Below are 26,145 nucleotides of genomic sequence, written 5' to 3'. Positions count from 1 at the left end.
GAGCCTCCTTATATATGGCGGGGTGGGGTGAGTGGGCCGGAAGTGCCAAGTGAGCTGGAAGTGCCCAGCAATCTGGAAGCGCGAAGAGAGAGTTGGAAGTGGTGAGCAGGTGATCAGGCGACCAGGCGTGTGGGGGCAGGGCCACCAAGGATGATTGCTACTGGTTCGGCGAACCAATGGCAATCATCGCTGCCGGTTCACCTGAACTTATCCGAACCAGTAGCATTTCACCCCTGGTTTTAATTGCTGTAAATCATCCTAAATTCATAAATTCTCAATCAAGTGGCTAAATTGATAGGGATGTTAATATTCATCTGTGTTATGCAACTGACTTCTTTGACAGTCCACAGTTACTTCTATCTTGTACACAGAGCATCACAACCAGGAATATTTGGTGTCTAGGAATAAACGAAGTGGGTCATACACTTGCTAGAAAGATGAATAGGAAGGCTGTGTTTGATTTTGGAGTTCAAATCCTCTATTAATGTTGCCCAAATGTATTTGGGGACAGAGCTGCCATCAGCAAGATTCCCTCTTTTAGGGGATGGACAGTTCAGAAATGTAAAAAACATAATTAAATAAAATTATGGTTGAGGTGGGCCTGAAATAGTAAATATCAAAAGTTGTTTGTATCATTGAAAGCTCTGTTATTGTGTTTTTCTTTTAAGACAAAAGATGTTAATGTAGGAGTTTAGTTTTTTCTAAACTAAAATCTCAGTATTCAGGTTAAATTATTGTATTGGCACTTTGCAATCAATAAGTGGGTTTTGGGTTGCACTTTGGGCACTTGGTCTCTAAAAGGTTCGCCATCACTGCCCTACACCATTTCTGACATAGTTTCCTGCATCACATTCTCACTGAGGAATAAGTGCTCTCTGATAAAATGGGGCAATAATGCCATCCAGTAAGTTTGGGATGTAGTTAGTGGCACCTACAGGGTGGCAGTGGTGGGATTCAACTGGTTTGCACTGGTTTGTGAGAACTGGTAGCTAATTTTCTGAGCAGTTTGGCGAACTGGCTGTTGGAAGAAATCTCCTCCCAACAACCTTTTGTTTTTCCCACCTTACGGGTTAAAAGGAGGGCAGGAAGGAGGCATGCTGGTGTGCCTCTGTGTGTTGTTTCTAGCCTAATCCTGCTTATCTTTATTGCCCTGTTTAAGTGTTTTCCGAAATTGCCTCTGCGGTTAAGCCTTGTTACATTGTAACAGCTGTTAATGGTTCTTGGCAGTACACCTAGACTTTCTATAGTCTAAACGGCTTCTCTGGAGGTCCCCCCCCACCTTTTGCTGGTACTTTTATTCCAGGGCTTGACTTTTTTTTAAAGGGGAAAAGTTGTTTTAAGCTTTTTACACTGCTTTAGTGGTTCCTGGCACTGTCCTTTTGGGATGTACTTCCAACATGTTTGGACCTGTCCCAGCCACTCCTTGCCTCTTCTGTCCCCAATTAAGAGTGGGAGGGGGCGATCGCAGGCCTCTTTCTTCCTTGGATTTGTAATCTTCTCTAAATGGAGTGATTTGGCTAGTCTTTTGCTTCTTTGTTTGTTTGTTTTTTAAGAAAAAGGGCTTTGGAAGGTCTACCCTCCCCCCGGATGGGAAAGCAATGAGGTAATCTTTTTGGACTGCCACTGCCTGCCTGATTGAGTTAAGCAATGACTAAGAAGCAGGATGCAAGCTTGGCACTCTGTCTGATTTTTTAAACTGCCTTTCTAGGGGCATGTGATCTTTCCTTAAAGCTGGATGATTTCCTTAGGATATCTTGTGAGTGAGACCAGTTGGTATCTTTAAGTGGTGCAAATGGATCTAAGGATTGCTTCTCCTGGGAGGGAAAGGGTGCTTTGTCAGTTCACTGAGCAAAGGAGTCTCTTGTCCATGGGAATTCTTCAATCATCCAGGTCATGGTTGTCCCAAAGGTGCTTTTTTCAAGAGGCAAGTTGACTTCCTTGGTTTCCAGAAAGTCCAGTTGACTCTTGAAAGAACATTTGGGACAGGAATCTCTTGCATTGCTTTGGAGTGGTCAAGGCACATGATGGCTCACTGATAGTAAGATTGTATAAAAAGGAGGTAGGGGTGTGGATCCTACTGCCAATTTATTTATTTATTGGTTTGATTTATATGCCGCCCTTCTCCGGAGACTCAGGGCGGCTTACAATGCGTTAAGCAATAGCCTTCATACTTTTGTATATACCTGCTTAGTAGGGCTTTCAGCCCCCCCTAAGCGGTGTTCTTTTTATACAAAGTCAGCTTATTGCCCCCACAATCCGGGTCCTCATTTTACCTACCTCGAAAGGATGGAAGGCTGAGTCAACCTTGAGCCTGGTGAGATTTGAACTTGCAGTAATTGCAGGCAGCTGGTGCTACTTAACAGCACTTTAGTCTGCTGTGCCACCAAGGCTTCTTTGTTTTAGTTTTCTCTCATGATAATAAGGCTTAGTAACATGGCACCAGGCTTGAAGTTTATTTAGATATCTGTGGCATGTATTAATTTTATTGTGATCCTGACAAGCTTGGGAGGGCAGAAACTTGAACCTGGGTCCCCTATATACTTTGTTAATTTGTCTCTTTAGCTTGGCATTTTGTAGCCCAAGTATGCCCACCCACTTTCTGGAGAGCTTAAATGACCTCTCTGCTAAAGAGTTTCACTTTATGAGCAAGAGTTGGCTGCTGATAGTTATTGTTGCATTTTAACTATTTTAATTTCTCAAGGTGCTCTGGCACCCTGCCTGATTGGTAACTCCAGGTTGCAGGTATTGCTGATGAAAAGGATGGTATTCAGACAGAATGGTTTAGGTTTCCATGGCCACTGTGACTGTCATTGATCTTCAGTGTGTATTCCCCCATTTCTAATCTAATGATTGGTATTTAGGGCAGCTTTTTGCAAGCAAAGAAACTTTTTGTATTTTTGTACAGGTAATCTTTGGTTTACAACTTTCCATTTAGTGTCCATTCAAAGTTACAATGGCACTGAAAAAGTGACTTATGACCGTTTTTCACATTTATGACCTTTGCAGCATCCCCACGGTCACATGATCAAAATTCAGATGGTTGATCACTGTCTCATATTTATGATGGTTGTAGTCTCCCAGGGTCATGTGATCCCCTTTTGCCACCTTCTGACAAGCAAAGTCAATGGGGAGACCAGATTCACTTAATAGCCGTGTTACTAACTTAACAACTGAAGTGATTCACTTAACAAATGTGACAAGAAAAGTCATGAAATGAGGCAAACTTAATAAATTTCTCACTTAGCAACATAAACTTTGGGTTCAATTGTGGTCATAAGTCAAGGAGAGGCCCGGCGAGGCAAGGCTGGGCATGACAAGAAGTGACTGGGAGGGAAGAGAAGAGGTGAGGCAGGGCTGGGAGTTGTGAAGGGAGGCGTGGCGCCCTCGATGTGAGTGATATCAAGTTGGCCACACCCACCCAGTCACATGACCACCCAGCCACACCTACCCAGCTGGTCATTAGGGCAGAGAAGTGGTTGTTAAATTATTTGAATCCCACCATTGGATGGGGGTGTGGGCTGGCAAATTACAAAGAGAGTGCCACCCTGATACCAGAAGCTTCTCTTCTTTTTTTCATTCCTTGTGGCAGACCATTGAGACAAAGCTTGTGTTCTGCTATGCTGTGTCAATTTGATAAATGCAATGGTTTCTGCAATTGCTTCTGACAGTGAACCATAAGACCAGACTTTGCCTCCTGAAATGTTTCACTGAATGTTTTTAGTAAATCTATGAGAAATCAGTAAAGTAGGAATTCCCTGAATGGAGAATAAACTGAAGTTCACAGTCATGAGACAGAGACAGATAACCTCAAGCTTTTAAAAATGATTAGGTGGATTAACAGATGTTAGGCTGTTCATGAGAATGAAATGGAATTTCCATATCCAGTGGCAATGAGTATTGCAATGCCTGATGCTTGTAGAAATCATCAAGAAAGGGATGCTTTTACCTAAAATAAATAATATCAATGTTTCATGAGGCTAGAATGCATATATGCGGTTCTAGATATCTAAGGGATATCTAGAACAGCATCCCTCCTTCTGCCTATCCTATAAGATCTGAAAGATCATCTTCCTAGAGATTCAGATCCTGAAAGCCTTTAATTCTTTTTTTAACTAAGCTTTTTCACCAAGCTCTGGGATAGCTATTTGATATATACTGTTGGTTTTGGTGGTATTACATATTTCTCTCTATTACATGAGGCTCTTTCTGGATTTCTATTGTTTTCTATATATTACATTAATTAAGATCATATATTGTTCAGAATTGGCCTGGAGATCCTTTAAATTAGAATTGTAAACAAACAAATCAAGGAAATATTAATTACCAAGCATTCAAAGAAATTAAATACTTCTTGAGCAACAAGAATTGGACAAAATATTAACAGGGACTGATGAAAAAATGATTACCAAAACATATAATTGCCTTCTTAAATTTAAAATGGGGGAAGAAACTGTGAAAGAGACAATGATAATTTGGGCTAAAATCTTTGAGTATAATATTTAATTGGAGCACTGGGAAAAATTATGGGGAAAAAATTATAAAATGACAATGTCGGCCGCATATAAGAAGAACATTTACGAAATGTTTTATAGATGGCAAGATTGGCCAAAATGTTTTCCAATAGACCACCAAACTGCAAATGCAACCTCCAACAAGGGACCTACTACCACATGTGGTGGACATGTCCCAAAGCCAGGGAATATTGGTCAAAAATTAAAAAATGGTTGGAGGAAATTATTGAACAAAAAATTGATATGAAGCCAGAGTTATTCCTTTTGGGTATAATAAAAGGTAATTTAAGCAAAGAAATTCAATATATCATGCTCCATATAATCATCATAGCTAGAATTACATTCGCCCAAAATTGGAAGCAAGAAAACACTTCATCAAATGCAATGATTATAAAAAAGGTGCTAGAATATGCAGAAATGGACAAATTAATGATGGAATTAAGAGACAGAGAGGAAACAGTGTATTATGAGACGTGGAACAGGTGGTATAATTGGCTTGAAAAGAAGTCTAAAATTAATGTATAGTGAATGTACAGAAAAGATAATAAATGGATAAAATGTATATTTTAGAGTAATTAGACATGAAAATGAAGGGTAATATTGGTAAAAAAATAGATGAAAATAAATATTATGGCAAAAAGGAGGTATAGAAATTGTAATTTTAGTTAAAAGGACTAAATTGTTTAAATTTGTTAACTGGCCAAATACTCTGTTCAGCAAAAATACATTGTGTGTTTGTGTAAAAAAAAAACTTTTACAAAAAAATGTATATTTTAGAGTGTAGTAGACATGTAAATATTATATATATTATAAAAATAAGTAACTATTAAATAAGAATATATATATGTATAAAATAATAGGCCTGTGGTTAAATTGAAATTAAGAAAAAATTCCGATAACTGAAAGCTGTAATAGTGTAATTGTGATTTTAAAGGTTAAAAATGTTGAATAAAAATATTCAATTAAAAAAAAAACAAAGAAATTAAATACTTCCAAATGTTATACAGTCATCAAGAGTGTAAAGATCATTAATATTGTTTATTATTTCTTCCTGTTGTAAGGGCAAATAACCATGAGCACTAATGGCTTAAATTGGTGATTCGTAGAGCCCCTTTACTTAAAGGACATGTAACCCCCAAGGCAAAAATGGATGAATGACTGCTTTAAATTAGAGCATTACAAATAAGGGTGCTTCGCTTTAAAATGTGTTTTTAAATCATTTCAAACCACCTGATTGTGTAAATCATTGGGCTATTCAGAGCTTGTAATGATGATCTACAAATAAACATTTCTTCTAACAGAAGGAGGGAGAGATCATTAGTGTCTTAGCTTACTCTAGTCCATGGGTGTCAAACTCGTGGGGTCATGTTGCCATCACATGACATTTCATAATATTTTTCCCATTTCCAGAGCTAGGATGGGTGTGGCCTGTGAGTGATGCATCCGGCCGGCAGGCCGGCAGTTTGACACCCCTGCTCTAGTCCTTGTCCTAGTCTAAATTTCCTAAATTCCATGTCAATAAGAGTTAATTGACAATGTGGGCTTCTGCATTACCAATCAACAATGCAAGATGTCCTATAATGAGGATATATTTGCTAAATAAAAAACTTAATTATTAAATGATAATTATTTGTCAACCTGCGAACCTGACCTGTTCTCGAGTTGCCATAGGCAGGGGGATGGAGAACCAAACATTGCAGCTGCAATGAGGAATTTGCACTTCAGTCAAAACAAAGCACATTCCAGCTGGCCACGTCAAGATCATATCTACGCAAACCCGCAGTGGCTGGAGAGAGGGACCTCTACAACCCGTGAAATTGCTTCATTGACACACCGTGGGGGGAGGGGCAATATGATTGATGACACACCTTGGGGGGAGGGGGAAACAGGGTCAGAGCTGGGACGCGAATTAAGTGAGGTTAGAGTTGACTTCACTTAGTCCATGCTGACATGAAGCTCCTAATAAATAACTGGATTTCTTTTGAAGCATGGCTTGAGGCTCATAATTTAATTAGGGCATTGGTCAGAACCATGACATTATTATTTTAGTGACCTGAATGATCCCAAAAGATGACTTCTGTTCAATATTATTTAATTTGGGATATATGGTATAATTGGCTTGAGAGTAGGTGCAAAGATTAGAAAATTAACAATGAAAGATGATTAATGAAATAGAATATAAGTATAAAGAAAGATGAAGAATATTTATTATAGACAATATTAGATTGCGGTAAGATATCACAAAAAATGTAAAATGTAAACAGTATTTAGAATGATAAATATATAATGTAAACAGAATAGTATATAAATGTAAAAAACTGTAGATATAAGACGGTATAGAGCTGTTGCAAAGTGGAAACTGTAATGTAAAATGAAAAAAACTGTATAATAAAAATATTTTTTTTAAAAAAAGATGACTTCTGTTCTTCAAAGAGCAATCACCTTCCTATTTAGGCCAGTCAGTCAAGGCATATCATGTGTAAATAAAATCTAGGAAGTTCTATTTTATGGAGGATTTGGGTCAGTTAGCATGTATTTCTTCTGTTCTTGGAACCGACAGAACCAAACTTCAGTGCTATTTTCCAACCTCAAACAGCAGGTACTTTATATTAGTTAATAAAGAAAAAAGAAAGATGAAGAGAGATAAAAGCAGGTAAGGATTATTGAAAGGAATCTATGGATAACAGAAAAGTGCTTCCAAGATCACATTCCTATCACCCAGGGCTGAAATTTATTTTTTTTTGCTACCGGTTCTGTGGGCTTGGTTTGGTGTGGCGTGGCTTGGTGGTCATGTGACTGGGTGGGTGTGGCCAGTTTGACATCATTCATATCATTCTGCTGTGCATGGGGCGCTTGGAGAGAGAGCGAGCAAGACAGCTTTCCAACCTCTGTTTGTGTGTGTGGGGGGAGGGAGGGAGGGAGGGAGCGATCTGAAGCCGAGGCACCCAAACTTCTGGCAGCAGCGCGGGCGGCTTCTGAGCAGCCCTGAGTCAGCCAGCTCCACCTAACCTACTCCCTGAGTCTCGCCGTTCTCCTCACCCCCCCCTCAAGCAGCGGCAGGCTCTGCGGGACAACAGGACCTCTCATTTTTCCCAGAGCACAGCATACGCTTGCTACCTCTGCTTGTTTGCTTGCAAGCGATGATCTTCTCTGCTTCTCTTGGGATGCTGGTGCGGGCAGGGCATAGCTTGTTGGGGCTGAGCAGGGAAGTCGCTGCTTGAGTGGGGTGGGGGTGGGGGTGAGGAGAACGGCAAGACTCAGGGAGTAGGTCAGGTGGAGCTGGCTGCTCAGAAGCTGCCCCAGTCGCTGCCAGAAGTTTGGGTACCTTGGCTTCAGATCGCTCCCTCCCTCCCTCCTTCCCTCCCTCTCTCTCTCTCTCACATACACACACACAAACAGAGGTTGGAAAGCTGTCTTACTCGCTCTCTCTCTCCAAGCGCCCCATGCACAGCAGAGTGACGTGAATGACATCAAACTGGCCACGCCCACCCAGTCACATGACCACCAAGCCACGCCACACCAAACCTGTCTTTGAGCAAGAGAGCATCAAAGCTCTCTTGCTCGCTCTCTCTTCAAGCGCCCCATGCACAGCCCATTTGAGGAAAGGGCACGCATAACTGGGCGCGTTTGGCTGCAGAAGGAGGCTCAGCGCAATGGGGTTGTTTTGTTCACCGAGGTGGTACTTCGGGAAGGCAGGCGGACGTCTGCAGTTGACAACTATAATGAATATGTCCACCTGCCCTCCCGAAGCACCACCGCAGCGAACAAAACAACCCCATTGCTATGGATGCATAGCTTGTCGGGGCTGAGCAGGGAAGCGCTGCTTGAGTGGGGGGGGGCAGTAAGTTGCTAGCTCCTTCCCCGCAGCCCTGCCATGCTTGCCTGCCTTCCACGTGGACTTCTGCTTGCCTGCCTTTGCAAGCTGACCACCGGGATGCCAGGAAGGCAGCATGGAAGGCAGACAAGCATGGCAGGACCATGTGGGCCGTGGACCGGTTTGGGGGCGTGGCCAGCCAGCCATTGCTCTCAGTTCGGTGAACTAGCCTCAATCTCTGCTACCTACTCGCCCGAGCTGGTTTGAACCAGGAGCATTTCACCCCTGCTAACATCTACACTGGGGGTCTGCAACCTTAAACATTCAAAGAGTCATTTGGACCCATTTCCCACAGTAAAGAAAACACCAGGAGCTACAAAACCTGGGTGGGCATGGCCAACTTGAAGTCATTCACTCCCACTCAGTCACACGACCCCTCAGCCATGCCTACCCAGGTTTTGTGGCTCCCGGTATTGTCTTTCTGTGAGAAATAGGTCTCTCTCTCTCTCTTTGCTCTCTGCTCTCTCTCTCTGTCTCATTCTAGTTTGGATCTCTCAATTATCTTCTACCCATTACTTCCTGTCTTGCCCTCAGGTGCTTTGGAGAATACGGTGACTACTCTGTGAAATTCCTTCAAGTACTGTAAGGTGGCTAGCATGTCACTCCTAGTCTTTCTCTTCATTAGACATACCTAGTTCCCATAACCATTCATTTAACTATTTAGTTTCCAGAACTTTTATCATCTATGTTGCTTTTCTCTACACTTTTTCTAGAGTCTTTTCCTGGATTTTTAAGCATCATTTTGTATCATGGTGACCAGAATTGGATGCATTATTTCAAATGTGGCCTCACTAGCGCAGTATAGAGCAGTATTATTACTTCTTGTGATCTTGATGTTTTCCCTGTTGATGCAGCCCTGGACAGTATTGGTTTTTTTGGTAGCTACAGCAGAGTGCTGGCTCATAAACTGTTGACCACTAGGACCCTACATTGCTCTCATAGTTGCTACTGTTGAGCCAGGTGCTATCTATTTTATACCTGTGCATTTGATTTTTCCTGTTTACGTGTAGTACTTTACTTTTTTCACTACTGAAGTGCGTGCATCTTGTTGGATTCTTTACTTACTTTACTCTGATATTTTTTGTATCTGTCAAAAAGTAAATTCTCACACCCAGGTCCATAATACAATTAAAGCAGATAATCAGTATAAGTTGATCAACAGATTTTCCACATTAATTTTAAAGTTTTTTTGCTTTATACATACATTTATGGAGAAATAAATGAGAGATATATTTTGAGAGAAATATATTTAAACAATAAATACTGATATTAAAATTACTGACTATTGAATATTTTATACTAATTACTGACATGATAAACAATTGAATATTCTGAATATGTTCTGATGCTCATTCCTTTCATAGTCTCTAATTCAAAAAATGTTTTTCCAAAAATTGTTTTCCAATTAAGAGGATTAGGCCACTTTATAAAGCATATTTACATTTGTAATATGGATTCATTAACAAATTATCTTATTTGGAGTAGTATAATCGTCTGCTTCAACAATGCTTGTCCAGATAAATAGGAAACTACTGCATATGAACTTTCAGATAATTGGTTACCTGAACTTTATTCATCTCCACTTTCTTCCTCTCATTGGTGGCTTTTTCTGCCGCTTTCTTCTGATGTTGAGGGCCTTTGCCAAAGAATGTGTAGTTGACAAATGCATATTCCAGTAAAGCAAGGAATACAAACACAAAGCAGCCCATAAGGTAGATGTCAATTGCCTTCACATATGGGATTTTGGGAAGGGTTTCCCTGAGGTGAGTGCTAATGGTGGTCATTGTCAGCACAGTGGTGATTCCTACAGAGAAGGAAAGAATTACCTTTCTAAAGACATACTTCATTTCTGAAGATACTACATCAAGAATTCCTAGCACAGGCATCCACCTTGCTATCTGAGCCATTTCTACAATGCTCTAGTTTTCTATGCCTTTTAGCATCTTTTCCATTGTATCAATCAGATTTGGGAATTACAACTCTCAAGACTTCCCACAATGAGTAGCTGAGACCTTAGAGATTTTGGGACAATAGGAAAGAATATGAGTTTGTTTCTTTCTAAGACAGAAGAGATTTAACTACCATGATTTGAATAATATTCCATGTACAACGTTGGCTGATATAAAATGTTTTATATTTTATTGCCTCAAAAATTGCAGGATATGTGCTGATTCTTAAGTTACAGGAAGTTCTCTACAACTACGTTTCACCGTTAGAATATTTGATCTAGGAGCACATCTTCCTAGGAAAGTCTTATATGCAGAAGTCAAAGATTTTGTATAGAAGTTTGTGAGCTAAATGTATATAATTCTGACAGATGTACATTATTGTTGAAAAATCTCTGGCATTTTAAGATAAATTTGCTTCACCATGTCTTCTTCCCATCTGCAGGATTTGATTATTTGATTATGTGCCATCAAGTTGGTTTTAGTTCTCAGTGACCACACTGACAGATTTTCTTCAGAATGATCTGTCCCCAACCAGGTCCTTTGGGTCTTCTAATGGCATACCATTTGCCATATAATCAAGCCTATTCACCAGGCTGTTGGTCATCCTCATCTTTTCTTTCCTTCCTTGTTCTTCATATAATGTTTGCAAAACATGATAATTTGAGCCTGGGTGTTTGTGCCTCGAATGAGAATTTTGAATTGATTTTATGATCCATTTCTTTGCTTTCTTGGCTATCTATGGTATTCTCAGGAGTCTTCTTCAACACCAAACTAAAGTTCAAAAGCATCACTATTCTTTCTATCCTGCTTCTTCAATTTTTGCTTCCAAAGAGTGTCATAAGGAAAACCACTGCCTGCATCACCTGGTACCTGTATATAGAAAATATACTTTATGGTATATTGGAAGTGACACTTTTCTGTACAGAATTTCATCTTTGTTTGATCTTCTTTGAAGTTTGGCTATACAAACTACTACTAGGCTTTTTAGATAAAAGAATCAATTCCAACCACATTGATTCTTGTCATCAGCCATTCAGTCATGTCTGACCCTTGGCCAGTCTATGGATCAGTACTTTCCATGCCCCTCTATCTCGCATCCCCTCCTTCGGATCTGCCATAGTCATCCTGGTGCCATCCTTTATAGTGTTCAGCCAATGGGTACTAGGGTGGTCCCTTCTTCTTTTTCCACTGATTATTGCCAGCATGATTGACATTTCAAGTAAGTCACTCACATGATATGGCCGAACTGACTTTATTAAAAATAATAAATTTATCAAACTGACTTTATAAAAGTCAATTTACCAAACTGACTTTAAAATCAACCAAGCTGATTTTAACAAAGTCAGAGAAAGCCTAAGCAAAATTTCATGGATAAAAATTCTAACAGGGAAAACAACTCAAGAAGCCTGGGAAACACTGAAAAATATGATCATAAAAGTCCAGTCCAACACAATACCACTGAAAAAGAAAAACAAGAAAACCAAGAAGAAACCAGCATAGTTGCACAAAGATAAACTGAAAGACAAAAAGGGTAAGTACAAAAAATGGAAAGAGGGACACATAACTAAGGCAGAATATCAGCAGATAGCCCGAATCTGCAAAGATGAAGTCAGGAAAGCAGAGGCTCAGAATGAACAAATACTTGCAACAAAAATTAAAGATAATTTAAAAAGTTTCTTTCAACATATAAATAACAAGAAAAAAGTCAAGGAAACAGTCGGTCCACTAAAGAGAGAAGATGGCAAGGAAGTAACAGGCAGTAGTCCATGCAAAACGTAATTATAGCCTGACCTATCAAACACATAACTAAAAGACAGACTAGAAATAAAAATTAAAATAAACAAGGAAATGATAAGAGAACATCTCTCTGACCTTGATGAATATAAATCACTGGGACCTGATGGATTACATCCCAGAGTTCTGAAGGAACTGGCAGATGTTATTTCAGAACCATTGTATTCTATCTTTAAAAAATCTTGGAGCATCAGGGAACTACCAGAGGATTGGAAAAAAGCTGATGTGGTTCCCATCTTAAAAAAAAAAAAAAGGTGGGGGGGGGGAGGGAAGAGACCCAGGAAACTACAGACCAATCAGCCTAACATCAATACCAGATACTGGAAAAAATAATAAAAAAACAGATCTGTGAACATTTAAAAACAAATAAAGTTATAACTAGTAACCAACACAGGTTTGTTAAAAACAGACCATGCCAAACCAATCTTATTTCATTCTTTGACAAAGTGACTAAATTAGTAGATCAGTGAAATGCTGTGGACATAGTATACTTAGACTTCAGCAAGGCATTTGACAAAGTAGATCACAACCTACTTTTTGGTAAACTAGAAAAATGTCTGATAGACAGCATCACCACCAGATGGATTTGTAACTGGTTGACATACCATACTCAACAAGTAGTCCTTAATGATACTATATCTACCTGGAGGGAAGTAAGCAATGGAGTACTACAAGGTTCCGTCTTAGGCCCAGTACTCTTCAATATCTTCATAAATGATTTAGATGAGGAACTCATCAAATCTGCAGATGACACTAAACTGGTGTGACACTAACACACCGTGTCGCCACAATGTCCTCTGGTACTTCCCCAGTGCTCCAGGATTTTTTAAAGACATGGTACAATGGTTCTGAGATAACATCTGCCAGCTCCTTCAGAACTCTGGGGTGTAATCCATCAGGTCCCAGTGACTTATATTCATCAAGGTCAGATAGGTGTTCTCTTACTATTTTCTTGCTTATTTTAATTTTTATTTCTAGTTTGTCTTTTACAGTAGCTTTTTTGGTATGTTGGGCTATAATTTCTTTTTGCGTGAAGACTGATGCACAGAATGAGTTGAGCAGCTCTGCTTTCTCCCTACTGCCTGTTACTTCCTTGCCATCTTCTCTCTTTATCGGATCGACTGTTTCCTTGAATTTTTTTCTTGATATGTTGAAAGAATTTTTTAAATTATCTTTGACTTTTGTTGCAAGTCTTTGTTTATTCTGAGCTTTTGCTTTTCTGACTTCACCTTTGCAGTTTTGGCCTATCTGATGATAATAGTTAAGTGTCCTTCTTTCCAGTGGTGAGATTCAAATAATTTAACAACCCTAATAATTCTCTGCCCTAATGACTGGCTGGCTGGCTGGGTGTGGCATGGTGGCCATGGCTGGGGGTGTGACAGGCAGCACTCAGCCTCCTGCACCCTGCACCCCATCATGCCTCATTTTGGGCCTAGGAAGCCTCCCTGCACTTACCTGGGAGCCAAAATGGGGCGCGTGGGACTCCTAGAAGAGGGGGGAGGGGCAAGGCCACCCAGCAATTTAACTACCAGTTCACCCAAACCAGCTGAAACCGGCTGAATCCCATCATGCTTCTTTCTATTTTTTTGTATTTGCTTTCAGTTTGTCAGATACATCTTTGTGCAGCCATGCTGGTTTCTTCTTGGATTTCTTTTTTTAAAAAATGATATTGTGCTGGGCTGGAGTTTTATGATCACATTTTTCAGAGATTCTCATGCTTCTTGAGTTTTCCCCTTTAAGATTTTTATCCATGGAATCTTTCCTAGGCTCTCTCTGAGTTTGTTAAAATCAGCTCTTTTAAAGTTTAAGACACTGGTTGGATTATTTTCTATTGCTTGTGTTTGCATTATATTGAATTCCAGTATGATGTGGTCACTTTCACCCAAGGTTCTGGCAACTTCAACTCCCTCTATCACTTCTTCTCTATTTGTAAGAATTAGGTCCAGTATAGCTTTACTTCTATTTCCCTTCTCTACCTTTTGGATGACGAAGTTGTCAGCTGGGTTGGCTAGGAATCTATTTGATCTCCCGCTCACTGCAGATTTTGTCTCCCAGTTGATATCTGGATAGTTAAAGTCTTCCATTACTACTGTGGTATGCTTCCTACATACATTTGTTAACTGGTTGGCAAAGAGTTCATCCATTTCTTCTGATTGGTTGTGGCTTGTAATATACACCTATGGCAATGTCACTTTCCCCCCCTTTTATATTGACCGATTTCATCTTTGATCACGTGCATTCTGTAGATATGTAGTGATCTCTTACATATAGTGCAACTCTACCTCCTCTTTTTGTTGATCTGTTTCTTTTGAACAATTTGTATCCATCAATCAGTACATTCCAGTCATGGGTTTCGTCCATGGTAATGTAGTCCATGGTCCAGGAAACCAAAGTTTTCTTGGTGACACTAATTCTTTAGCTGGTGGTTTATTTCTAGAATTCTTTTTTTCCTCAATGGGTGTTGACCTTTCATTGGGAGTACTGATGAGAACACTACTTGTGCTCCTAGCTCCTTAACTTTGTTGCCTAGTTGCTTATAATCTCTCAATATTGTACTCAGTTTCTTTGTTGTGTTATTTGTCCCAATTTAAGGAGGATTTTTAAACCTTTTTTAATTTTTCTTTGATTTTTCATCTTTGATTTTTGCTCCAGGTAGACAACATGCCTCCCTAGATTGTATGTCTGGTCTGCAGATGGCTGGTTCTGTTCCTTTGAGAATAGAACCTCCTATCACCAACACTCACCTTCCTTTTTTTGGTGGGGTGTGTGTGCAGTCTGGGATGCTTTTTTGTTTATCTCAGGTGTGTTTGTTGATGTGACATTTTTAGGGATATTGATGCTGTCTCTTCTCTAGATGTCTGCATGTTTTCTTGGAGGGGGAGGTTGTGAGTCTGTGCATTTTCATCTAGGAGGAGAAATTCATTGCTCATTTTTAATGGAGCTGCTTCTGGTTGGGTTAGATTAGGCAGTAGGGGTTTGTTAGATGAATGCTGCTTCTTTCTTTGATTATTATGTTTCCTTCTATGTGTGACATACCTCCATTTGTGTTCCTCCAAGAATTTATCAGCAGGGTCAAATCCTCAGGGAGTTATTTGTTCATTATTTGGTTCAATTTGGGTATAGCTTTCTTGCATAGGTTGGAGTTTGGCTAGAGTTGCCTCTAGATCCCTTACTTTTTCCTCTAGTAGTTTACATAGTTTACATTTAATACATGTATAATTTGGGTGTTCTTTGGGAATAAGCACATACATGGAACATACGTGGCATACCACCATAATATCAGTCACCTGTTCCATGAGTTTCTTTTTTGCTGGTTCTTTTAGGGGTAAAGAAATTATGTTTCTTTCTCTTTTTTCCTATCATTTTTTCTGCCTTTTTGTGCTTGTTTTTCTACCTTGTTATTTATTGAATTTGTTTACTGTTATATTAGTTTTATTTAGGGTTTTGAGCTTCAATTCATCCCTGCCTTGTTATTTAAGATTTGCCTTATTTATTTGATAGACTTTGTTCTTCCTTGATTTCTAATATTCCACTTTTGTTCTTATTAAATGCCTATTTATTTATCTTTTATTTTCTGTCCTGTATTTATTTTTATTCTCTACTGGGGTCTTCCCTCCCTGCCTATTGGGACCTCAGGCTTAATTTGTTGCCTTCACTTCTGTGGTTTGCTGCTCTGGCCTCTTGTTGTTTTCTCTGCCAGCTCTGTTCTGTCTTTTGGTGCTCGGCTCTTTTTGACCTTGGCCCTGCTATCATCAGCTCTCTCGGCCTGCTGTGCAGTTTTCTGGTTAGCTCAGCTCTGCTGTCTGGTTTGGTCTGCTCATCCCACCACTCAGCTCTACTGTCACTTTCTCCATTGCTCTCTGCGCTGCTCTCATGCTCTAGTTCACTGTGCTGCCCCATTGCTGCTGCTGGCTCTCCTCCCTGCTGCACTGCCACTGCTTTTTGCTCTGCAGCCACATGGCTCCTGTTTGTTGGTCCATCGTGCTGGGATGCTGCTTCCACCAGCAAACAGGAGTGCCTGGATGGTCCACAGCAATCTCACCTCTTCTCCTCCTCCTTGCTCTGCTCTCTCACCGGCTCACCTCTTTGCTCTCTGCCAGTTCTTGCGCTGCCCTCAGTCTGCTGGCCTTTATACCCCATAGCTGATTTTCCTCCTCTCTGCAGTTGGCCCAATTCACTCACTCTTTGTTCTTCGCGGGTTGGTTTTGCTGTCTGCAGTTGGTTTGCCTCTCTGCTCACCTCATTTCAATGGGCCTCCAGTCTCTTGGGTAGGCCTCTCGGTTGCAGCTGGGCTTCTCTCTCTCTATTTTCTTCAATGTTCCTCTCCTTTTCCTATCTCCAGTCTTTTTTTTTTTAATTATTTTTCTATGCCTTATCTTTCCTTCTCCACCTTTCCTCCTATTGTTTTATTTTAGTTTACTAACTACTTTTCTGTCCGCAATGTAACTATGGTTCCTCCATTGCTGCCATCTTGGAGAAGCTCTTTCTTGCCATAAAGGGGTTTCTGGCCTTCTTCACATAAGTATAACACTCTCTTGTATGACTTTTCATGTCTGCTTCCTCCAGTTTCTTATATTGATCTTCCCAGTACTTTTCTTTAGCTTTTCTTACCTCTTTCTGAATCTTTGCATTTAGTTTTCACATTTCTTCCTTGTCACCAATGGCTTTTGCTTTCTTTCTCTCTTCTACAGTCTCTATTGTAGCTTCAGATATCCATATGGTCAATTTCTTTGGTTTCTTGTATGTAATATGTTCTTGAGCTACTTTAGTGACAATAGTTTTTATTTATTTATTTTATTTATTTATTTTATTATATTTCTATACCGCCCTTCTCCCGCGGGACTCAGGGCGATGTACAGCCAGGATAAAACATAGCATATAAAATTTAAAAACATTTAAAAAAACAATTAAATAATTTTGGCCCGAATTTAAAACAACCCAATTAAAACCGAAATTCGATTAAAAAACTGAGAGGATGGGATCATTTCCTCCCATAGCTCATCTGGTTATCTTTCTGTGAGGTTGAGCAATGGAATCTGTTCTTAACTTCAACTGCATATGCTGGGGGAATCTTCTTGATGTCAAATTTCTGAATCATGTGTGGTCATTTGATATTGTAGCACCTGAACTTTAGTTTGGCAGCTAACACATTAAATGAGGATAACATTGGATGTATCAGAACTTCAGACACAAAGCAATCTAGACCCAATAGGAAATAGCCAGACATTAAACCATACTATATGAAGGACATACAAGAAAAGAAGCAAGTACAATTTTTATACTGGCAAACAGATGATGTGGTGGTAAATGCCACATTTACCAAGCCATTATTCTGGGACTACTTCCTCAGGTACGGAGAAGGATTGGGACTCAGAGTATGAAATAATGCATAATCTGACCAATTACAATATACAAATTAGTGCATGGAGCTAATGAGATAAGGAATGTTGGATACATCACCCCACCCATCAAGTTGTTTCCTTTGTGCAGAATAAAGGACATATTGACTGATGCTTTATTTTCTTCTCTTTGCTGCTGGTGTTACATACATAAAAGGGTTAAAACTGGAATAAGCAAAGGTCCTCTCTTTTGGATTATCCATGCTAATCATCTCCCCGTTTTGCTTTAGAGACACTGAAAAACTGTGTGCCTTTTGATAGACATAGATAATGTAGATTGTTGATTTTTCTTTTTGGTGCCTTCAAATCAGTGTTGGCTTCTGGAGACTTCCTGGACTTGACCCTGCAGTTTTCTTGGCAAGATTTTGGAAGTAGTTTACCTTTGCCTTCTTCCTAGGCAGAGAGAATGACTGGCCTAAGACCCCCAACTGACTTTGTACCCAAGATGGGTCTAGAACTCACAGTCTCTGGTTTGTAAACTGGTGCCTGAACCACTACAGCAAACTGGCTCTCTTAAATTGTTGCTATTAATTCTGTTTTTCTCTTACCTATTATTCTTGCTTTTGCCTACATTTTGTCCCATTTTGACAAATGATTTTTTAAAAATCTTTGATGATATTTAATAAATAAGTATCAAACTATACATTTTTTTGCTAGCTGAACTGTGTGACATAGTCTGTGCTTCTTGCTCTAATCTGAATACATGAATTGACTGTAAACTAAACAGGAAGTCCCCCCCCAATTTTCCAACAGTAGCATCATCCAAGAAATAATTTACCTAGTGCAACTCTTGCAGCAGATGCATCATAGTTGATCCAGAAGGATACCCAAGACAGAATTGTAATTAGAGTAGAAGGCATGTAGGTTTGCAGAATGAAATAGCCGATATTTCTTTTCAATCGAAAACTCAGGGACAGACGGGGATAAGCCCCTATTTAAAACAAATGAAATAAAGTCATGTCACAAATGTATTTGTTTACTGGTAATGTTTGCAATATGTTTGCAGCTGCTTGGTGCTTACCTGTTGCAAACACTACTCTTTTTGAGATCATTTTGTAATCAATAATTGAGAACTGAGGGAGCTCGATTTTATTAACTCCGCTAACAGCAGATTCCCCTCCATTCCAATAGAATTCAATATCATCAGTTGTGTATCCATCTGCAGTTGGAGACATATAAACAAATATGTTAGTTTGTCAACTAAATGTTTTACAGTTTAAATTTATTTCTAAAAAAAATTGCAAAGAGGACATAACATTAGGAGACATAATCTAAATTATAGCACTGTAAATATTTCACAGCTGTGTATCAATAAACCCAGCCTACATCATACATTTGAACAAGCCACTTTTGTTCTTTTAATATTGCATATTAAATTAATGTCCCTTTTTATGGTACTTATTAAATTCTTATTTTAAAAAGCAAAGATTCAAAGTTAAAAGATTTTAGAGATTTTTCTCCAGTTTTCTATCAAATGCAACACAGAGCTGCTGAATATTATAAAATTTAATGATTTAAACCAGATCAACAAATTACAACAGAATGCCACATTTTAGTGAGACAGGAAACCTTGGTTCATTTCTCTGGAAGTAAGTTCCATTTAGCACAGTAGACTTATTTTACCAGACAGTGTGTCATTTAGGGTTACTAACATAATTCTATCAACTTGAAGAACAATGTGAAGAACAGTGAGAACAATTAATCAATGGAACAGCTTGCTTCCCAGAGTTGTGGGTGCTCCATCACTGGAGGTTTTCAAAAAAAATATTGGACAACAATTTATCTGGGATGATATAAGGTCTCCTGCCTTGAGCAGGGACTAGAAGACCTCCAAGGTCCCTTCCTGCCCTATGATTGCATGATTCTTTCTAAACTAGGCAGCTTAAAAGCATTTGTCTTGATAGGCCACTAGTCTTATTGGTAAGACTGGCAAACTCAGGAAACAAGAAGCAATTGGATTTCTACTGGTATAAAAGTATTTATTTAATAAAGTAACATGGCTGTGGGTTCTATGCAATGATTTGCCATCTTTAACTCAGGTTGAGGTTATATTCCTTCTGTTGAAGTTGGTGTGCAAACTGGGATCTTCCTGGACTTCTGTTAAGAGAGCAGATGCCAACTATGGCCAGGAAAGCCTTTGCCCAAATACATTTTGTTTCACAGTTGGGCCCTTAACTAGGTTGGGAAGCATGCACATAGTAATTCAAATCTTAGTCACTTCCCAATTCGATTACTGCAAAGGGGTCTAGAAGAGGCTGCCCTTGAAAAGCAATCAGAAGCTGCAGCTGGTTCAGAATGTAATGGCATGGCAGTACTGAATATACCTATGTAACAGTATTGGTGTGTGAGCTGAACTGATTACTAGTAATCTCCTGAGTACAATTCAAGGTACTAGTTGTCACTTTTACAGCTCTACATGGATGGGGCCAGGTTATTTTTAGACTGATTGTTTCTGCCTGCACCACTAGAAGTAGACATTAATGAGGTGTGTGTGCACTCTATGATTTGAATTTCATTGGGAGCTCAATATTGCCTTTTATAGTTTAATGGTTTCACATTATTGTATTGTATTCTCATGAGGAAAATCTACTATATGCTTGCTAGAAGTTGAGAATTGCACATAATCAATCAATCAATCAGTCAGTCAATCAATCAAGATTTTATTCATGTTCATTGCTCAGAGTTCCTTTTAGTAGATGGGTGGCCATATACACATGTTTAACAAACAACAGAATCTTGAACACTTACCAGAATAGTTCTCATGCACAACTTATACCTAGCTTTGAATAACACTGAATCTATTTCTCGCATTTTTTCTCCTCTGGACTCAGTAATCTTTTCTGTAAATGCCATTTTTCCTCCCTTAATTGTCTTGTTGTTTCCTCTATGTTCGCAAGATTGGTTACACATTTCATTACCTGCGTAAGGACATCTTTTTGTGGTAGTCCAATAATATTCCAGTTAATGAGTTGTGATTCCAAATCTCCAGCCTGTTATTACAGCCAAATGCCGGCATGTAGAAGTAATCAACCAGGATGTAAAATTAATTAAATTAAATTCTACTTTATAAAATTAGATACAATGAGGGCTTCCCCTGAAAATCAGTTTAAAACATATGAAGATTGATTAGGCAGTAGAAGAGCTTATCTCCTAGAGCTATGGGAGCTCCATTACCCAAACTTGACCAGCCATTTGCCCAGACTGCTCTGGAGAAGGAAGGAAGGAAGGAAGGAAGGAAGGGAGGGAGGGAGGGAGGGAGGGAGGGAGGGAGGGAGGGAGGGAAGAAGGAAGGAAGGAAGGAAGGAAGGAAGGAAGGAAGGAAGGAAGGAAGGAAGGAAGGAAGAAAAAAATTATCAGGGGTGACTCTTAGCCATTTTTCAATGCTTGAAGGATTACCATAAGGAAGAAGGGGCCAACTTATTTACCAAAGCATCTGTAGGCAGGACAAGAAACAGTAGATGGAAACTAACTAAGGGAAGAAGCAACCTAGAACTAAGGAGAAAATTCCTAACAGTGAGAACAATTAACCAGTGGAACAAATTACCTTCGGAAATTGTGGGTGCCCATCACTGGAGGCTTTTAAAGAAGAGATTGGATAGCCATTTATCAGAAATAGTATAGATCTCCTGTAAGAGCAGGGGGTTGGAAGATGACCTCCAAGGTCCCTTCCAACTCTGTTACTGTTATATTCTTATTCTTCTGTTCAATTATGTCTGATTCTCTTAGACTGCTTGGACAAGTCCCTGAAGTTTTCTTGGTAAAGTTTTTCAGAAATGATTTGCCATAAGCTCCTTCCTAAGACTGAGAGAAAATGATTGGCTCAAAGTCACCCAACTGTCCTTATGCTATTCCTCAATCTTGGGTCATCTACTGACACAGCAGATGCATAATGCTAACCTCAAAGTAAAATTCCAGTGGAAATTAAACTGGATTTTTGTACATTCAGATTCTGGAAATCTGACTTATGTCTGACTCGACACAAAAATTAGTGGCTTTCAATGCCATTTGCCAGTGTTGGGAAACTCTGAATAGGATCCATCCCTTGCATGGCATTTGCCAAGAATCTGCTTAAATGGGGTAGGGTATCTTCCCTTGAATGTGACCGTGGTGCTCATCAGACACTGGATCACATAGTGACTAGTTGCCATTTGAGACCTTACATAGGAGGAAAAACAGACTTTCTCCAACTAACAAGGATACTCTTAATTGGATATATGGCCTAGATATTAATATATAGAATATTTATTTATTCTTATAAATTAACATATTTTAAAATTTAACTATAACAATATATGACTATAACAAATATATAATTTAATTCATTATAATTGAAGAAACCTTACAAAAGTGGCTAATTTTTGTGCTGGGTCAGATATATTTTTTCCGAAATCTGGACGTTGAATACTCTGATTTACTTTCCACTGGGATTTTACATCAAAGTTAGAATTCTGCAGCTGCTGTGTCAGTACAGGACCCAAGATTGAGGAAGAAACAACACCCATAGAGGTGAGAAGTAAAAAAAAATAGCACAAACACAGCTGGGTGACTTTGGGCCAATCACTTTCTTTCAGCCTTAGGAAGGAGGCAATGGCAAGCCTTGCCTTGCCCTGCCCTGCCCTGCCTTCATTCTCCAGCATTCTACACAAATTGCTGCTCAACTTTAGCTTGGGTGATGGAGCTTCCATGGATCTAGGAGACAAACTCTTCTATCAATCAATCAAAATAGAGCTGGAAGGGACCTTGGAGGTCTTCTGGTCCAATCCCCTGCTCCAGCAGGAGACTCTCTATCATTTCAGACAGATGGCTGTCCATTTTTTTCTTAAAAACGTCTAGTGATAAAGCACCTACAACTTCTGAAGGCAAGCTGTTCCACTGGTTAGAAAGTTTCTCCTTAATTCCAGGTTACTTCTATCCTTGATTATTTTTCATCCATTGTTTCTTGTCTTGCCTTTTGGTGCTTTGGAAAATAAGCTGACCCCCTCTTCTTTGTGGTGGCCCCTCAAACAGTGGAATACTATCATGTCACCCAGAGGTGGGATTCACTTACCTTCCCTACCAGTTTGCAAATGCTTGCTTCACTCGCATGCACCACCTCTGTGCATGCGCACAGCCTTCTGTACATACGCAATAGTCGCGCATTACATCCGGGAGGGTATGCGGAGTCTCCCGCAGCTACCAGTTCACACAATCCAGACAGAACTGGCTGAATACCACCACTGATGTCACCTCAACTCCTTTTCTCTAGACTAGCCACTGTCAGATCCCTAACGTGATACTGCCATTCAAATGGAAGGAGAGGGGAGCATGGTGATAAGCTATATTTTTATAACCTTTTTCCTGGCATCTAAGTGCCCTGCAGTATTCTCATTTTTACAGTATGTAATAAGGAGGGAGGGCCATGTGAATTGTTTCAGTTTGCTGAAAGCAGAACAAGATCCTGGGAACGGCTCCTTATCTGTTTCTCAAGACAGCCGTTACAATAAACATCTTCACACCTGTGGATTGACTAAATCTACATTCGGATGGGACGGAGGGATTCTAAATCCCTATTTCCAACTGTGTAGTTTGGGAGGGAATTTAGAGTCTGCTTTGCCTGTTCTGCTATCACTTCTTCTTAATAAAAGGTTCCTTTTGAAATACCACATTTCAAGAGTCAATACTTTCTTGGAAAGGAGGGAAGGCTGGTCCTTCCAGCCACACCCAAATCCTGCAACTGTTCTTCATATGTTTTTGTCTCCAGACCAGGGGTGAAATGCTCCTGGTTCAGACTGGATAGGGTGATCCAGTAGCGATTTTGGCAGGTGGTTCAGAGAACCGGTAGTGATGGCGGTGCGAGGCTCCACCCACCCACCCGGGTATTGTTACTTCCTGGTTTAGATAGCTATATATTTTCTTTATTAATTTTTCATCCATCCCTGTTAATATTTGATCTAATTCTGTTAATTCTTTATAAAAACCAAACATTTTAGCATCTTTCTTATATCAAGATTGTATCTGCACTTGTGGCCACTATGCTATGTCAATCCCTTGACTACTCAGTTCTCATTTAGTTTTGAGTTCCCCCTTTTCATTCAAAATGTCTTTGTATCTTGTAATTTTTTCCATATTAATAACATTTGAATGTATCAGTGCCTCCATTGTTAAGAGCCAGACTGGTATTTTCAAATAGTGTTGTTCTTTAATTTTTACCCATATTCATAATAATGCATTTCTAATATAATGTCTTTGGAAGTAACTATGTATTTTATTTTTCCCATACCATAAGAAGGCATGCCAACCCAATTCAAGATCATGTCCCTCCAAAAGTAATAATCTTTTATGCCTCACTAATCTATTCTTTCACCCATATTTTTAGAATCTTGCAGCATTTTCAAACTTATTCTTGCTTTTTTCCCTGCCAAATATATCTTATCTTATTTTATTTTTATATATATATAAAATTTATAAAATATAATATAAATATATTTTTAAAATGTAATTCTTCAAAGTATTTTTTCCAGCTTTATGGGGATTGTTTGAAATAAATATAATAATCTCGGCAAGATATTCATTTTTATAGTAGCTATTCTTCCTGACAGTAACAGTTCCAGGTTTTTCCACTTCTCCACATCTATTTTAATTTGTTGGATCAGCTTATAGCCGTGATGGCGAATGTATGGCACACGTGCCACAGGTGGCACACAGTGCCCTCTCTGTGGACATGTGAGCCATCGCCCCAGTTTAGCTCTGCTGTGCATGCGCGCGCGCCTCTAACCAGCCATGTGGTTCTCGGGTCTCTGCTGTGCTTGTGTGGGAGTGGGGCGTGTGCAGGGGGTGGGTGTGCATGTATGGGGGCCGCACATACATTGCATTTTGGGAGTTCAGGCATGTACATGTGCATTCGCGCACGCACGTGTGCACTTTGGGCAGTTGGTTTGGAAAAGGTTAGCCATCACTGGCTTATAGTAATTATCTTCTTTAATGGTTGCACATCTTGCCATTAGTTGAATTCCTAAGTATTTAACTTTCTTAACTATCTGAATATCTGTCCTCTTCATTAACTCTTTTTTCTGTGTATCTGTAAGGTTTTTGACTAAAATTTTAGTTTTTTCCTTATTTATTTTCAGTCCTGCACCTTCACCATATTTTTCTATTTTTTAAATTAATTTGGATCCAGTTTCTTGTGGGTCTTCCAGAGTGAAAACCAAATCATCTGCAAATGCCTGTAGCTTGTATTTTTCTTTTTTTATTTCCATACCTTTTATTTCTATGTCTTGTCTAATATTTCTATTTAACACTTCCAATGTCAATATAATAGTAAAGGGGATAGTGGACATCCTTGTCTTGGGCCTTTTTTAATATTAAGGTTCTCTGTCATATCCCCATTTACCATCACCTTTGGCTTTTTTTGGTGATATATTAATCATGTTAATAAATCTCTCACCAAAGTCCATAGATTTTAGTTGTAATAACATAACATTAGTCTCCCTACTAATATTGAAGCGTATACTTTGTAATCAGCATTCAATAAAGATATTGGCCTGTAGTTTTTCGGTATGTAGGAAGTTAGCACCCACCCCTTTCCTGGAAGAGTGAAATATTTTAGGAAATATGAAAAAGGCACAATATTATATTTCCCTGGGATAAGCATGTTTTGAAGCAGCTCCCATCTTCCTGCCCTCACCCTTTGTCAATGGGCCATTAAGGCCTGGGCCAGTCTCTTCTACATAACAAAGATCTACCTCCTTCAGGCAGAGCCATAGTAGGAATTGCCAAAGATCCAACAAAGATAGGATTAGCCCTCTACACAATAGCAGCAGAAACTCACCACATGTGACCTGGGAAGCACATGTGACCATCAGCCAGCAAGGCTAGCTAAAACCCCCACCTGCTGGGAGTCTGACAACCAATCAGGATACTCTTTCGGGGCCCCAAGAAATGCAGAGCCAGAGAGAGCATAAAACCCCAAAGATTTTCTGTATCTGCCCCTTTTTCTGTTCAGGAACTCAAGCCATGTGATCTTGTCCACCATTAAACCATCTTTCCAAGCAGTCTCCATGTTTCCAGTGTCTGTTTCCCCACTTGGAGCAGAACCTAGAAGGATGTTTCTTCCAACAGGTATAAGGGTAATATTTGCTTCCATCCACGAATATGGTACCTTCACTTATAACAATACTTCATTATAGACTTCCAACATTGATGGACCTAAAGTATCTTGTAAATACTTATAAAGTTCTGCTGGTAGACCATCTGGTCCTAGTGTTTTGTTATTCTTTTGCTTCTTGGTTGCTTTTGTTAATCCTCTACCTTTTGGATGACAAAGTTGTCAGGTAAGTTGGTTACTTATTACCTAATCAATCTTGGTATGTTTTAAACTGATTTTCAGGAGAAGCCCTCATTGTATCTAATTTTATAAAGTGGAATTTAATTTAATTAATTTAACATCCTGGTTTTTTACTTCCACATGCCTGAATTTGGCTATAATAACAGGTTGGAGATTTGGAATCACAGCTAATTAATTGGAATATTATTAGACTACCAGAAAAAGGTGTTCTTAGACATGTATTGAAATGTGTAAGAGATCTTGGGAACATAGAGGAGACAACAAGACAATTAAGGGGTGAAACATGGCATTTACA

General features: G+C 39.3%; 1 protein-coding gene across 7 annotated transcripts in view; it reads right to left on the bottom strand.

Moving 5' to 3' along the window:
- Nucleotides 1-26,145, bottom strand: part of GABRB1 (gamma-aminobutyric acid type A receptor subunit beta1) — a 277,599-nt gene that overhangs the window by 7,455 nt on the left and 243,999 nt on the right. For all 7 annotated transcript variants that reach the window (XM_034432891.3, XM_034432893.3, XM_087875272.1 and 4 more), the window contains 3 exons: nt 18,549-18,686; nt 18,306-18,458; nt 9,948-10,189 (listed from right to left, as the gene is read on the bottom strand). In XM_034432891.3, the coding sequence (XP_034288782.1) occupies nt 9,948-10,189; nt 18,306-18,458; nt 18,549-18,686 (533 nt within the window). The remainder of the gene's footprint in view (nt 1-9,947; nt 10,190-18,305; nt 18,459-18,548; nt 18,687-26,145) is intronic.

The sequence above is a fragment of the Pantherophis guttatus genome, chromosome 8 (genome assembly GCF_059756535.1).
Source record: "Pantherophis guttatus breed Tessera chromosome 8, ASM5975653v1, whole genome shotgun sequence".
Lineage (NCBI taxonomy): Eukaryota > Metazoa > Chordata > Lepidosauria > Squamata > Colubridae > Pantherophis > Pantherophis guttatus.
Note: the sequence above shows the minus strand (reverse complement) of the source record. Positions and strands in the feature narration are given on the sequence as shown.